The 14,139-nt window shown below is 39.6% G+C and overlaps 2 protein-coding genes across 5 annotated transcripts; one reads left to right on the top strand and one right to left on the bottom strand.

Annotated features, from left to right (window-relative positions):
- Window positions 1-1,648: 1,648 nt before the first annotated feature.
- LOC109064678 (LIM domain-containing protein ajuba-like) lies at window positions 1,649-8,460 on the bottom strand. Its single transcript, XM_019081712.2, has 8 exons — window positions 5,572-8,460; window positions 4,401-4,502; window positions 4,205-4,272; window positions 3,688-3,750; window positions 3,469-3,599; window positions 2,580-2,631; window positions 2,429-2,497; window positions 1,649-2,288 (listed from the first exon to the last, which is right to left on the bottom strand). Exons 1-8 carry the CDS (start codon window positions 7,052-7,054, stop codon window positions 2,157-2,159), a joined length of 2,100 nt encoding a protein of 699 aa, XP_018937257.2. The 5' UTR covers window positions 7,055-8,460; the 3' UTR covers window positions 1,649-2,156.
- A 335-nt stretch (window positions 8,461-8,795) lies between these two features.
- LOC122145601 (39S ribosomal protein L52, mitochondrial-like) lies at window positions 8,796-10,830 on the top strand. 4 transcript variants are annotated; one of them, XM_042759809.1, is made up of 5 exons: window positions 8,796-9,277; window positions 9,978-10,047; window positions 10,259-10,326; window positions 10,501-10,565; window positions 10,665-10,830. In XM_042759809.1, the coding sequence occupies exons 1-5, from the start codon at window positions 8,950-8,952 to the stop codon at window positions 10,809-10,811; spliced, it is 678 nt and encodes a 225-aa protein (XP_042615743.1). In that variant the 5' UTR covers window positions 8,796-8,949; the 3' UTR covers window positions 10,812-10,830. The 4 variants fall into 4 exon arrangements, with proteins under 4 accessions (XP_042615743.1, XP_042615744.1, XP_042615745.1 ...); XM_042759810.1 differs by lacking the exon at window positions 8,796-9,277 and adding an exon at window positions 9,314-9,745; XM_042759811.1 differs by lacking the exon at window positions 8,796-9,277 and adding an exon at window positions 9,337-9,721.
- The last annotated feature ends 3,309 nt before the right edge of the window (window positions 10,831-14,139 follow it).

Consider the following 14,139-nt stretch of genomic DNA (forward strand, 5'->3'; position numbering starts at 1 on the left):
TAGTAATAAAATGTAGAGAAAAATAAAAAAAATGTCAGTAGACAGAATTGTGAATGTGCATATGTGCTATTTACAGATGAAAGTTTTAATTTATTTACAGATGTACAGTCCCGAGATGTGTTCGGTTTGGTTTAGGGGGAATATGGCCTGGGGGGAAACTGTTTTTGTATGGCTGTTTTAGGGCAAAGTGCTCTGTAGCGCCAGCAAGAGGGCAACATTTTACCAGCCCTTTTCCTCACTTTGAGGTGGGGCAGGGGGGCACCAATTATCCTCTCAGCAGTCCTGACTGTCTGTTGTAGATTCTTGATGTCTGATTTGGTAGCTGAACCAAACAGTAACAGTTATGGATGATGAACACAGGATAGACTGTGTAGAAATGTGTGAGCAACTCCTGTGGCAGGTTGAACTTCCTCAGCTGGCGAAGGAAATACAACCTCTGTTGTGCGTTTTTCACTGTAGAGTCAATATGAATGTTCCACTTCAGGTCCTGTAAGCAGACTCGTCTCCGTTGTGTATAAGGCCGATGACTATAGTGTCATCCGCAAACTTCAGGAGCTTGCCAGAGGGGTTTTTAGAGGTGTAGTTATTTGTGTACGGGGAGAAAAGCAGAGGGGAGAGAACGCAACCCTGAGGGCCACCGGTGCTGATTGTGAGGGTCCTGAATGTGAGTTTCCCCCAGTCTCACTAGCTGCTGCCTGTCTGTTAGGAAGCTGGTAATCCACTGACAGATGGAGGTGGACACAGAGAGCTAGGTCAATTTGTCAGAGAGAAGATCAGGCATGATGGTATTGAAGGCCAAACTAAAGTCCACAAATAAGATCCTTGCATAATTCCCAGCTGTGTCGAGGTGTTGCAGGATGAAATGCAGTTTCATGTTGACTGCAGCATTATCCGCAGACGTGGATTTTTATACAACAGTTCAGTAAAAAAAGAACTTAATATTTGTGTTACTTAATATAGTTTAGATACAATATTGTCTGCTTTTACTCAGTTTTGCCAATGCAAGTATTACCTATTAATGCCCCAGCAAAACTGTTGTGCGTCTCCAAGCAACATACTAATTCTGAATTAATCCACATTTTGAACGTATCGGGTGAACCAATAATTCAGTGGCCCATTCATAAAAAGAGCCATTTACTTGAACGAATCAGCAGTTAGAACGAATCAAATGAATGAATGACTCTGACTTATACATTAATCACCTATTGCCAGTTTTAGTTTCTCATTTAGAGTATCATTTCATTTAAATATAATTTCGTATTTACATTAATAATAAAATAAAATAAAAATCCATATTGATAAAAAACGAATTAATCTAACATGTAACACTATAATGGCTTTAAATTATTTTTGTGGGTAATTTCTCAGCCAAATTTTATGTGCGATTAATATGCGATTAATTAATCACCGCATTGTGTAATTAATTAGATAAAAAAATTAATCGATTGACAGCCACTCATCAATATTTTCTATTATAGATCAGATCTATTATAGATCTGTTAATGATGAGCGACTGAGGTGCTTTCTCGTAAATACATCAGTCATCAGCATTTGAATTCTCAATTGAATGTGTGAATAACACAAGAAAATATCACTCATTCATACAGAGAAAGATTTATTAATTAAAACAGATACAGGAATGTTTTTAATCTTTTTGCAATCACTTTATTTAAAAAAAAAAAAAAAATCTCTTAATAGGTAAACATGTTTAAGTGCAAAATCTTTGCTAGTGATATTAAATATAGAAAAATGTTAAGCAAAAAAAAAATCCCTTGTTTTTCCCTACAGCAAACAGTAGATATGGGAGTAAAACATTGTTCTGTGATAAAACTCCCTGGAGCAAATGAAATAAGCAGGTAACAATAATCTTAAACTCCAAAAACTTGTATAGAAATATTGTGTTCAGCAGGATTCAGTTGCTGCATTTCCCAGCCACTAGGGGGTGATACAGTTTGTACCAGTACTGGGATTTGCATTTGAAATGTACTATGACCTCAAGACTCAGTAAGAGAAAACTGTGTATTCTCCCCTCTTGCTATCTTCAAAAAATAGAGCTGGCATAGAAGAGAGAGACATTAGATAGATAACAATTTACAGTGGTCACTAGTGTGCATATGAGAGTACATAGTAGTTGGTCAGGCACATTAGTTCTCATTTCAGTGTGTGTTGTGAGGGGGAAGGCTATGTGTGACGCACACTCTGGTCATGTGGCAAGAGTGGCAGAGGAGGTGGGAATCCAGAGGGAAGCACTGAGATCCAGGCTCATCGGAGAGCTGCTTCCCACACTCCTGAAGAAGAGGAAGAGAGGATTACAGTCATATCAAGCCTGTTCCATAACATATGTAGATATGCTCTTATCTGAAATGCTACTAAATGGACTCAGAATGTTGACAATCATCTTATCCAAACCACTTTCAATAACACCCACCTCACAGTGATAACACTCAAAGTGATAATCTTTGTTCATTGACACCACCCTGAGAATCTCCTCGCTGCCCTGAAACACACACAATCAAGATCTTAAATGTTCTACTGAACTGATCTGAAAGCATCTGTTAAACTACAAGGGAATCATTTACCTCAGCAGGTAAGATGGGCTGTAAACAGGCAGCGCATTTGGGAGCAAATGTCCTGAAGAGAAGAAAGAAACAAAATTTAATCCACATCAACAAGCTGGTAAATGCAAGTGTTTTGGATGTGCCTTATGTTGATGTACTGTAGCATTCAAACAGCAATGGGACAGCAAGCAGGTGGCACCATGGGAATTAATAGCTGACTAGAGTGACATATCTTGAGAATAAGTTTATTGAAATCAACTGGCAAAACTAGTAGCTGCTAACATTTAAATTCAAATAAATTAGTTACTATTTGATGGAATTTTAATTAAAAACTTACCATCTTCAGTGTCGCATGACCCTTCAAGAATCATTCTAATATGTGATTTGGTGCTCAACAAACATTATTATCAGTGTTGAAAACGGTTGTGCTGCTTAATATTTTAGTGGAAACAGTGATATATTTTTTCAGGATTCTCTGATGAATAGAAAGTTCAGAAGAACATCTTTTGAAAATCTTTTGTAACATTATAAATATATTTACTGTCACTTTCAATCAGAATGTATCCTTTCTTGATAAAAGTATTAATTTCTTTTGTCACTATATAGACATTATGATGCAAAGCCTGTGACATTTTCGATTGTTTTATCAGTAAATAGAAAAATAATCTACGTTATGTAATGCATTACATTTACATTTAGTCATTTAGCAGACGCATTAGCCTTCAACACTTTGATAATGTGTGTTTATTAAGAAATTAAATTAAATTAAGGAAACAATTATTTGTAGTTTACTTTAGCTTGCAACTAAACCTAAATGGCTACAAATCTAGCAGAAAGGGTTTCAGAGCAGTTGGTAATGTTAGACAGATTTTATTGTTGTCATGTCACTTGTAACTGTTCACTAACAGACCTGTTGTAGTCAGAGACGCAGTAGACATTGTTGAGGTAGTCTACTGTGAATGGCACCCCGTCCAAAGCCTTTGAGCAGACCGTACAGCGGAAACATCCCGGGTGATAAGAGTTCCCTAGAGCCTGCAGGATCTGAGTTACACATATGAACAGAGAGAGTTAACACTCAACCTATAGAACCTTCAAACACTGACACTGACCTTACGCAGAGACCACTTACCTGCTCCAAGATGAGGTGACCACAAACACTGCACTTTTCAGCTGCCTCCTGGAAGCCTGAGAACTGTAATGAAGACAGATTGGGAAAGAAAATGGGAGAAATTATGGAACATTCATTAGATTATTAATTTAACTGATTTTAGTAGAAATACTAAATATAAAATAGTGTACAATGTATAATAATATATTTAAAACATATACTATTTTAAATATTAAATACTTGAAATATATAATATTTTAAATATAAACATTATATTACAATATATTAGTGGATATTTTTTTTTCTCATAAAATCAGACATGGAAGTGTTCTCTCATTTTCCAAGAAAATATCTACAAATATATATTTTTGTAGATCTTCTACCCTTTCCAGAGCACCCATAGTTTTTCTGCTTTTTTTAGACACCAGATGTGCATTTTTTTCATAAATATTATTTTTAATTTTACACATTAAAATTTCAGAGTAACTTCAACCCCTTAACACTGGCTGAAATGAATACTACAAAGAGTCATCCTTACCATGTAATCCTCCTTACAGTAAACCGAGCCATTGACGTTGTAAAAGTCCTTGTTGCGGAGAGTTCGCCCTACAAGTAAAAACAACATAAGACCTATGTTCAGATCAACATGAGAGACACTGACTCAAATGAAGAGGTATTGAAATACTGGCTTTGGTTATATGACATAAATGTTGCACTACAGACTGATAACTCACCACAGGAAACACATGTGAAGCAGCGGGTGTGATAGAGGCTGTCCAGAGCCTGGCAAGCATTATCTGCACCATATACACCTTTACTACACTTCACACATGTACCTGAAAACAAGAACACAAACACAGTCTGAGCACACTATAAACAGATGCTTCAGAGGCTTCACAACACACACAATTCAAGTGGCTATATAGGACAATGAGGTCATCATTCAATCATACCAATTACATAGACGCAGGCAGCAGAGCTGTCTGGACTCAAAAATACGTGTCTGCACTGCATGACTCGTGCATTCTTCTCCCATAATACCAACCAGTGGGTTTGTTTCTTGTAGTAACAGTACACACACACACACACACACACACACACAGATAAATCTGTACTCCAAAACCCCTTCATTACTCAAAAAAAATAAAAAAAGGCTAATTGGCTGTTGGATACAGGAATTAGGTATTGTAATGTGTCGGAATGAGGTAATGTCTTAAACTTTACACAGGTGCTTTTCAGACAACAGGGAGGTTTCCTTGTTGCAACAAAGCGCTACACACAGAAGGCACAAACACACACCCAACCCTCACAATTGAGTGTGTGAGAGAGCCTTCCCTCAGGACTCAAATACCTGAGCTAAACAAGCACACGCCAGCACACGCTAGTGCACGCTAACACACATGAACACACCCTCGCTCAATCTGTGGCTGGCTGAAAGCTGAAAGCACTTACACACACACACACACACAGAACCCTCCTTTCAACCAAGCCTCTGTCCTACTGTATTACTCACAGCTCTTTGGTATGGCCAGCGTATCACAGAGCCTGTAATTTGGGGTCATGCATAATCACTATGCTCGCTCTAGGCAGATATTTTTGACTTTGGAGTCTGTTCAGAATTCTATGTAGCCTTGGGTGGAGGGGATATATATTCACTCTGTGACTTGCGAGTTAGTTATTATGGTTAGTTAGAGAAACGGGCTGAAAAAGGAGGGCTAGTATGTATTTTTGAAGTCCGACTGGATGCGTTTCATGTCTTGCTTTTTGCTTCAGAGAACGTTTGCAAGTTTAAGCAGGTCCGAAACAAGTCTTCATCTCACCACATCACACACATTCACAACCTACTGACAGACAGACACATGATCAGTCATAAACTAGCCAAATTGGATGAGTTAGTGATCTCACCGAAGTACTCCTGTCTGTCCACAGATGACACAGAATCCCTTCCAGCTGACTGTTCTTCCAGGGATTTCCCTGGAGCTCCGACTGGGGCTGAAGTAGATACAGAGCTGGATATGATGGTGGTAGGCACAGGCTGTTCTTTTAATGTCAGACCCCCAAGTAACACTTCTCCTTCCAGGGCAGCATCTCTCAATAGCAGGCGGGTGAGCTCCTGCTGGTATCGGGTTCCTAGCAAGTCTGAGTGTCGCGCCCTCTCGGCAACGCCATCTCCTCTTGATCCCCGCTGGTCAGTGGGACCCCATTCTGGTTCCGCTCGGTGGAAGGTGACAGTGTGTGTGCTTAGCGCAGGTGGATATGAGTGACGGCTGTCGTGCACACTTCCTCCAACTCCCGACACCCCGTCGAGACTGTCCCTCCAAACCTCCATAGGGGGCACTCCAGTTTTCCCTGACACCTGTACAGGGTACGCCTGACCAAAGGTGGTGCCACCGAGTTGGGTCGAGGAGAGCTGGAGCTGCTGGGTGGGCCCAGGTGTATGCCGGGTGTCGTAGCCCAAACTAATGCCGCTGGTCCGGTTACTGCTGCACCGACTTCCCATGGGACTCCCGCCACCTCCGCCTCCTCCACTTGCGGTACTGCTCGCAAAACTGGAACGAGGGCTTGCCAACACGGACTCTTGTAAGCTGAAAGAAGAGCAGGGGCTCAACGCTGGTGCAGGAGGGAAGAAGAACCCCCCTATGCCACTGTCATGGGTCCTCTGCGGTGGATGAGAGAGGGAAGCGGGGCGCCCGCTGTCCCAAGGCTCACCACCCGAGCTCAAACGCTTGTAGAAAAGAGCTTCCTGCAGGGACAAGCGCTTGTGACGCTCTAAGTCGTGGAGGAAGCTGGGCTCCATGGCGGACGAACGAGCAGCCGAGCTGTGCGTCGGGTACGGAGGTGGTACAGACGACAGCGGAGGAGGCTGGGCGAGAAGCTGTTGGCGGCGAACGAGCTGCTGGAGCTCCAGAGAATAACGCCGCTGCTTCAAGGCCACGCGAGAATTCGGGCTGTACGCCCCCTGCGGGTCACCTTCGCCTCTGGGCGAGTCACCCCGTTCCACTGTTTCAGGTAAGTAGCACGACACTCGTTGCTGGGGCGACCGGCGCCGCAGAGGGGCAAGAGTAGACGGGTGATGTTCGATCCCAGGCCCACAATCCTCAGGTACCGTAGCTGAGGTGGTATTCGAGGGTACGATTCTCTGAGAAGTGCCCACTTTGCCAGGTCTTCCGGCTGACTGACCACACACCTCTACGGAGGTGGAACAGGAGAGTGGGAACTGAGACGTGCTCACGGGTGCGCTGTTCTGTGTCACGGTTCCATTATTGGCATTGTTGCTATTACTGTTGTTATTTGCATTGGACAAGTCATTTTTCTTTTTGCTGAATTTTACACTTCCGGAGTCACTCAGTTTGAGCTTCTGCTTCAGTTTGCTGCCAAGTCGATCCATTGTGTTTTAATATAAGGTCAACGACAGCTTAAAATATAAAGTACGAATTGAATTTCTCTTAGATGGCACCTGAAAACAACTACAGTTTAAATAGTGTACTACATAAATACAGTGAAATACAGTGTGGGCACAAGCATCATTCAAGTGTTTCGACAGCAGATGAGATTAAACAGATCAAAAGATATGTGAAATCCACAAATTGTAACAAAACAAATACACACACACACAAAAAACGAACTGTTAAAAACTAATACTTTTTTATGAGCTACAAAAATAAATATTTAACTTTGAAGATAAATAAAAACACTATGGCATTTTCTGCAGGCTACATGTCGTGCTAGTTAGACTTGAAAACAAACGGTTTGTCTCCAAACTGTTTGCTTGTGATAAACTTCCTGGACATGCATGTGAACAGGAGCATGTTCATCCATTTGTTTGCGATCCTTTTTGCAGCTCCTTGTGGCCTTATCTTCGGCAGTGAGCAAATGAACGTGTGAAAACTACCGTCGGGCTTCAAAGAGTCTTTAATTTCGGTCCCAGACTCGCGCAGAACTGATCCATTCAAAGTTGATTCTCGCAGTCAAACACTGATCCACTGCACACTGTTGTCGGAACCACTTGCAAGTCTTATAATGACCACTTGGTTCTTTGTCTCTGTGGATTTATCTAAACGGCGCTGCCGGTTGTTTAAAAAATAAGAACGGAGTTTAAATGCTGAATAAATTCCAACGCGGTTTCCTTTGATTGTGTCGGAGTTAAACACACAGGTTAAGGGACACACCACGGCTCCTCTCTGACTCAACTAGCGGCTTTCAAAAAGGCAAGTTGAAAACGTTTCTCCGTGCGGATAAATAAATGAGCCGTCCGTGTCCGAAAACTCAAAAGCGTTTATTCCCCTGCAAAAACAAGTACAAAGAAGATCAAAGCCTCCCGTTGTCCCGCAGGGTTTCCACTTTGCCCAGTCCAGCTTGAAAGAAAATGACCATTATTCCCCAAAAGTGGAAGTCTTCAGCAGCGTTCAACAACAATAAAAAAACCCAGCTGCAGCGAGTCGAAGGGAGGAAGTTCGCGGTTCGCTCACCCAAACATATTCGCAGAGATAAACACGCACTGCGCTCTCTACGCCGGAGAACTGCGCTAAAAAAGTTCAACGTACAGTTTCTTTCTTTCCAATTTTTTCCTTCCTCCCCCTTTCTTCTTCCTCTGTGGCTTTTTCCCGACCGGAACACCTTTCCCCCGGGCAGCGCGCATGAATCGCTTCCCACTGTTTCGTCACACAACCCAACTTCTTAAACAGACGGTGCCCATTGGTTCAGCCTACTGACTTACACAAACAACCTTGACATAATCGCACACATTTATCAAATGACTAAAATAAAAAAGACACACATTTTACGTTAGTACATGGGGTTAGAATGAGCGGTTTAGTTAATAAACATTTATGAGCCGACAGTCCGTAAATAAAACATCAAACTCTAAACAAAGTAAAATGCAGTCATGAATATAAATGGTTTCTCATTTGTTTATAACATGTTTTATTACACGTAATGTGGCAGCACATGACGACAAATCGAAGAAGTGACGTTTATTCGACTTAAAATAGCGTGCAAATAAACACAAACCTGTAAACATGTAAAAGGTTCGAAGACCTTGCATATTTTGTGTGTCATTTTTCCAACCCTAAGGCCTAATTGGTCGTGCCGTGCCTTTCGTCTGTGGAATGTGCGGAGGGATATCGCTATTTTTCCTGGGACAGCGTGAGTCGGCTGCGTGTGTGCTTTTCGCGAGCGCAACAGTGTATCTGTTTTTTCTTTTCGTCCCTCGCTGAAAATGCCTCTCACTGCTCCATAGTTACCAAGTGGCATAAATTCCGATGACAACTGACCTGCTGTCGTATGGTTACTGTATTCGACCCCACCGAGGCACTAAAAAGAACCAGTGCTGTTCTTTTGTTTAAAACCTCGTTTTTCCCTACTCCGGAGCTGCCTCCTCCTCCTGCTCCTCCTCCCACCCTGGCCTCGTCTGCAGCTTCTCCTGCGGTTTTGTGGGAGCGCGCACTGGCGAGTGGGGACTTGTCCTGGAGCGCACGCGGGAATGTTTCAGCGCTTACTCAGCACTGCTCGAGCCCGTGCATTGAAGGAATGAAAGACAATTTATTATTGAAGCGGAAGGTGTTTAAGGGCCGGTCTCCAGAGGCGCCTCTGTGTCGTGTTTTTACAAGAGGTTTTCTCTTCTGAACGCTGCAAAATGCATGAGAACACACCAGTCAGTCATTTAAGCCCGCTTTTAAATAAATAAAACCAACGATCCGATTCGAACGTCCATTTAAAATTCTATTTTAAACACCACGAGGAAACATCTGTACATAAAAGCACCACTGGCAACCACAATAATCCCAAGTTTACACATTATAACGCGTTTGTTTTATTTTGGCTGTTATCTTTTGTCCTGAGATCAAGTTGTGATTAGAACGGTTGATAAGAAACTTTTAAAGTGTAGTTTATTCAACAGGTGAATCAGGCGAGTCTGTGTTGTATTTAATGTGACTACAGCATCATCTACTGGTAGAAACGAAATCTAATGCAGAGTCTCTATTTTCAACCTTTTGCTTGCCGTAGTCGTTAGAATCCAGAATGGCAGCCTCCTTGAGGACGTTTTGTTCCGCAGGTGAAGCGGTCAAGATTAAGCAGAGTATTTGTTTTATGACCCTGTCGTGCTTTGTTGCAAAATAGACGTTGTGTTATTGAGTTCAGGAATGCATATAAACATTATTCTTGTAAAAGCACGCCATCAGTCAGAGTGCAAATGAGTGTCTATGGTGTTAATACTCTGTCACGAAGTAAAAACTGATGAGTGAACAGTGTTTTTATTATGGGTCGTTTCTGTTTCTAATGGGTGATATCTGTTTTCACATCACTTACAGTGTCGAGGCAGTCTAAACGCCCATTTTCATCCTCGTGTGTGACCCTTGCAGGACAGAAGTGGAGACTGGAGTGAGTTTCCTCTGCAGTTTGTTATTAACAAATTGTATTTTAAAATGCTTTTGAGTTGATGACAAATAAGAGTGTTGGAAATGATACGAAGAAAAAAAGAGATTAAATCAGAGTGTTTGCATGCATTACATTCTAACAGCAATGGTTCATCTTGATGCCAGAGTTTTGGGTTCTTATATGCTTCATTGTCATGCTCCCATTTTGTCTACAGAAATGGTTTAGCACGTGGTGGATCAGAATATGGACCATTAACAGATCTACCTGACTGGTCATATACAGGTAAAATTTAATTTATATTCTTAAAAGCCAAAGGCAACAATGGGGTGTTACACAGACATATTTTGCTTCTCAATTCTTTTGTATGCATCAGTTGTACAGTATTTGTCAAACATACTGTCAACAATGAATCTGTGAAAGCGCCGACAAGGCTTTAATTTATGATGTGATTTTCAGATGGAAGGCCTGCACCTCCACTGAAAGGACAGATCCGCAGACAAAAGCAAAGAGAGGAGTTTGCTGTAAGACTCTTACCTCTTTGGATTTTTTTTTTTTATTCCTGTTTATATTTAACTTGAGAAAAACTTGTTTAAATAATTTATATTTGTGTCCACATTTAGAGAAGAGCAGTGTGTCTCAGTGCAGAGGTAGATGAAGGGATGAAGCGATGGCAGGAGAAGAAGGAAGAGAAGAAACAGAAAGAAGAGCATGTGAAATCTTTATTGCTAAAACCTAAAGGAAATGTATTATTAAAAAACAAAAAATAAAGATACTTGTGGACAAAAAGTGCATGATTTCTGTTTTTATTGCTAAACATACAAACACAGTATAACAATACATATTTACTTTTATAGTAATACACAATAAAACTCTCTCTCTCTCACTCTCTCTCTCTCTCTCTCTCTCTCTATATATATATATATATATATTTATTGTTTTTATTATTGTAAAGGTGTAGGAGGACAGTAAGTTCTGAGTGAAGGGGTTAAGCAAATGCTGTCTTTCTAGGACACTTATTTCAGGACCAGTTGTAAAAAAAACAAAAACAACTACAAAAAATTAGCTCAATTTGCCTAAGGCTACAATTATGATATCTTACAGGCCATAAACCTACAGACAAAGGGATTGGTTACATCTCACTGAATTTATTTTTCTTATCCAGTCTATTTTTGTAGACAAATAGACATTGTTCCTTTATTTAACTTTGTTTTTAAACTGCTTATTTTGTAACTATTACAATATTTTCTACTATTCTGAAATATGGAAAATCATAACAAAAGAGAGGCATTCAAACTTCTGACAGACTTTACATTTGAATACATTTACATATATATACACATTTAAAGTGCAGTTGCTGGGATTATATAAATGATGTAAATTTATCCTTGTTTGAATTTAGCTGAAAGTGCTTGTGGTGGGTTGTGAAATGGCAAAAGAAGTCAGCTTTAATACGTGTTGTGGAAATACATATGAATTTCCAGCAGCCATTCCTTCAGTCTTCAGTGTCACATGACTGGTCTGAAATCATTCTGACATGCTTGTTTGGTGCTTAAGAATCATTACTTATTATTACCAATGTTAAAAACAGTTGTGTGCCTAATATTGTTTTGTGAAAATGTGATATATTTTTCAGGATTCTTTGGTGAGTAGAAAGTTAAAAAAAACAGCATAGAAATGTTTTGTAATGTTATAAATTTACAGTCACTATTGTTTAATGTAATTTATCCTTTCTGAATTAAATTATTCATTTCTTTTAACTAGCTAAATAAATAAAAATAAAATAAAACAATAAAATAATAATAATAATAATAATAAATCCTTACTGTCCCCAAACTTTGAAGGGAAGTTTACTTGATTTTAAAGTATTTACTAAAGTATTTTAAAAAATCTGCATCTATTACATAAATTAAAAAGGGCAAAGGGGCGATATTTGATCATTACATCTTACTGTTATAAACAAATTCTACACCAGTGGTTCCCAACCTTTTTCAACTCGCGCCCCACACAACCAAACACATATGTTTGCGCGGCCCACTGCAAAAAAATTAACTGACCCCGCTATTGTTGGGTTCAAAACTTAGTACTCAGAAGCTAGATTGTTAACTGTATTTATTGAATGAACTAGGGCTGTGCGATATGGACAAAAAAAAAAAAAAAAACCCTATCGCGATTTCTTTGATCATAAATGCATTCAGGATGAATTTGAAACATATTTCCAAAAGAAAACCAATTAGAGCTTTATCAAAAAGTTGTAACATCTATAGAACAGACGTAAGTCAAAATAATCACTATAGTAAAGGTGTAACAAAATTTCTAGACTTATGGCAAAAAAAATATATATATAAATAAATAAATCTTGTGACATATTGTGCACAGCTCTAGAATGAATTGGCAATGAACAGAAAATAACTCGGGCTTATTTAATTATATATATGATACGATGTTATTATGTTATGACTTAGACATTTTTACATATATTAACAATATTATTATTTATTTTAATAGTAATTGGCGGCCCACCTGCAATACCATCGCGACCCACTAGGGGGCAGCGGCCCACAGGTTGAAAACCACTGTTCTAGACAATATGTCATAAAATATGTCATGTAGACATATTCTATGAGTCCACTAGGCTGCAGTGTTTCTCCATCTGTGCTGTTCATCTTCTGGCAGCCGTTTGTCTCTGACCTTTTCTCTTCCATCGGGGGATAAAAAATACATAATGCACACTTACATATTCTCCCTTTTCAGCTTCCACATGTTTATATTTTTCATTTTATTATTTTTTGCTTGTCTTTTTTGTGGCCACCTGTTTTTTTTTTCTTTGACAAAGCTGTGCTGTCATTAAACGGATTCCAAGGTACAGACTATTGCCATACCATCTCCTGCCTGAGAAAGTAATTAAGGGTGTTGCTATAGTGACTCTATTTTATATTAGCCGCAAAAAGCCATTTCACTTTTCTTTTCGTTTCGTTTCTTTTTACCAGAGAATCACTAAATCTTGAAAATCAGTCAGTATGGCCATTAAATATAGGGAAATTTTACGTTAATCATTATGTAAACAGTAGCCTTTACATTAAATATTCATTTCTGTATTCCTTTTTGTTTTTTAGTCCTGAGGTCTTCAGTATGAAAGGAGATCACACATGACTGTTTGTCACTGTATGACTTGATCTCTCTCTCTCTCTCTCTCTCTCTCTCTCTCTCTCTCTCTCTTCCAGAGACATATACACACACAGGTCTTCCTGCTGATTTCAGCAGCCTTTCTCCATAATTATGGCTCCAGTTGCTGAACTGCAGATTTTTTTCTCTGGTGTTTTACTGGACCCTGGATCAGATTCAACCATTTTTGTCAGCACTATGAGAAAGTTTTGTTTAAGATATAAGCTGACAAAAACAACAGAAACCCAAGATTTCTCTCACACTGCTGAATACTTCAAAACCATGGTTATTATTACATATATTTTATAGATTTAAGTATTATTGAACCTCTCCATCTCTGTCTCCCGGTCTGTGTAATTCAGAAAATACTATTGTTCACTGGCACCGAGACGCAAATCAAGGCAAGTTTTTATATACTAATCTCTCCCATATCGTTTGATTTTCACCAACAGTTTTTTTTCCTTTGTTCGTTTCCCAGCCTCTCTCTATCTCTCTTACTCTGTTGCTCTCTCATGTTGTTTTGGTTTTCCACAGAATGAGATCCAGATGTTTTTTGAAGTGTAGGAGGAGAGAGAGCAGAGGACAGGAAGGCTAGGGGAGGGACGAAAGATGGGGTGAATGTGCAGTCCATACAGAAAAAAAGAAAGTGGGAGTTAAAAACAGATGAGAAACATTAGAGTATGCAGCAAAAGTGTGCAAGGATGACAAACTGGGGGGCTAGAGGTATGAATGTGTGTTGGAGCGGGTCCTAACAGGATATGACAAAGCTAAGTTTACAGAATGTGTTTGGACCAGGGGGTACTTGGATACAGCAATACACTTCCTGCTTCAAATATATATCTAGTGATAGACAGAAAGACAAATTTGGATGAAATTACAGTTTGACTGTTAATTACACAAAATTACAAATATTCTGCTCACAAGTGATACTTA

Source organism: Cyprinus carpio, chromosome A7 (genome assembly GCF_018340385.1).
Source record: "Cyprinus carpio isolate SPL01 chromosome A7, ASM1834038v1, whole genome shotgun sequence".
Classification (NCBI taxonomy): domain Eukaryota; kingdom Metazoa; phylum Chordata; class Actinopteri; order Cypriniformes; family Cyprinidae; genus Cyprinus; species Cyprinus carpio.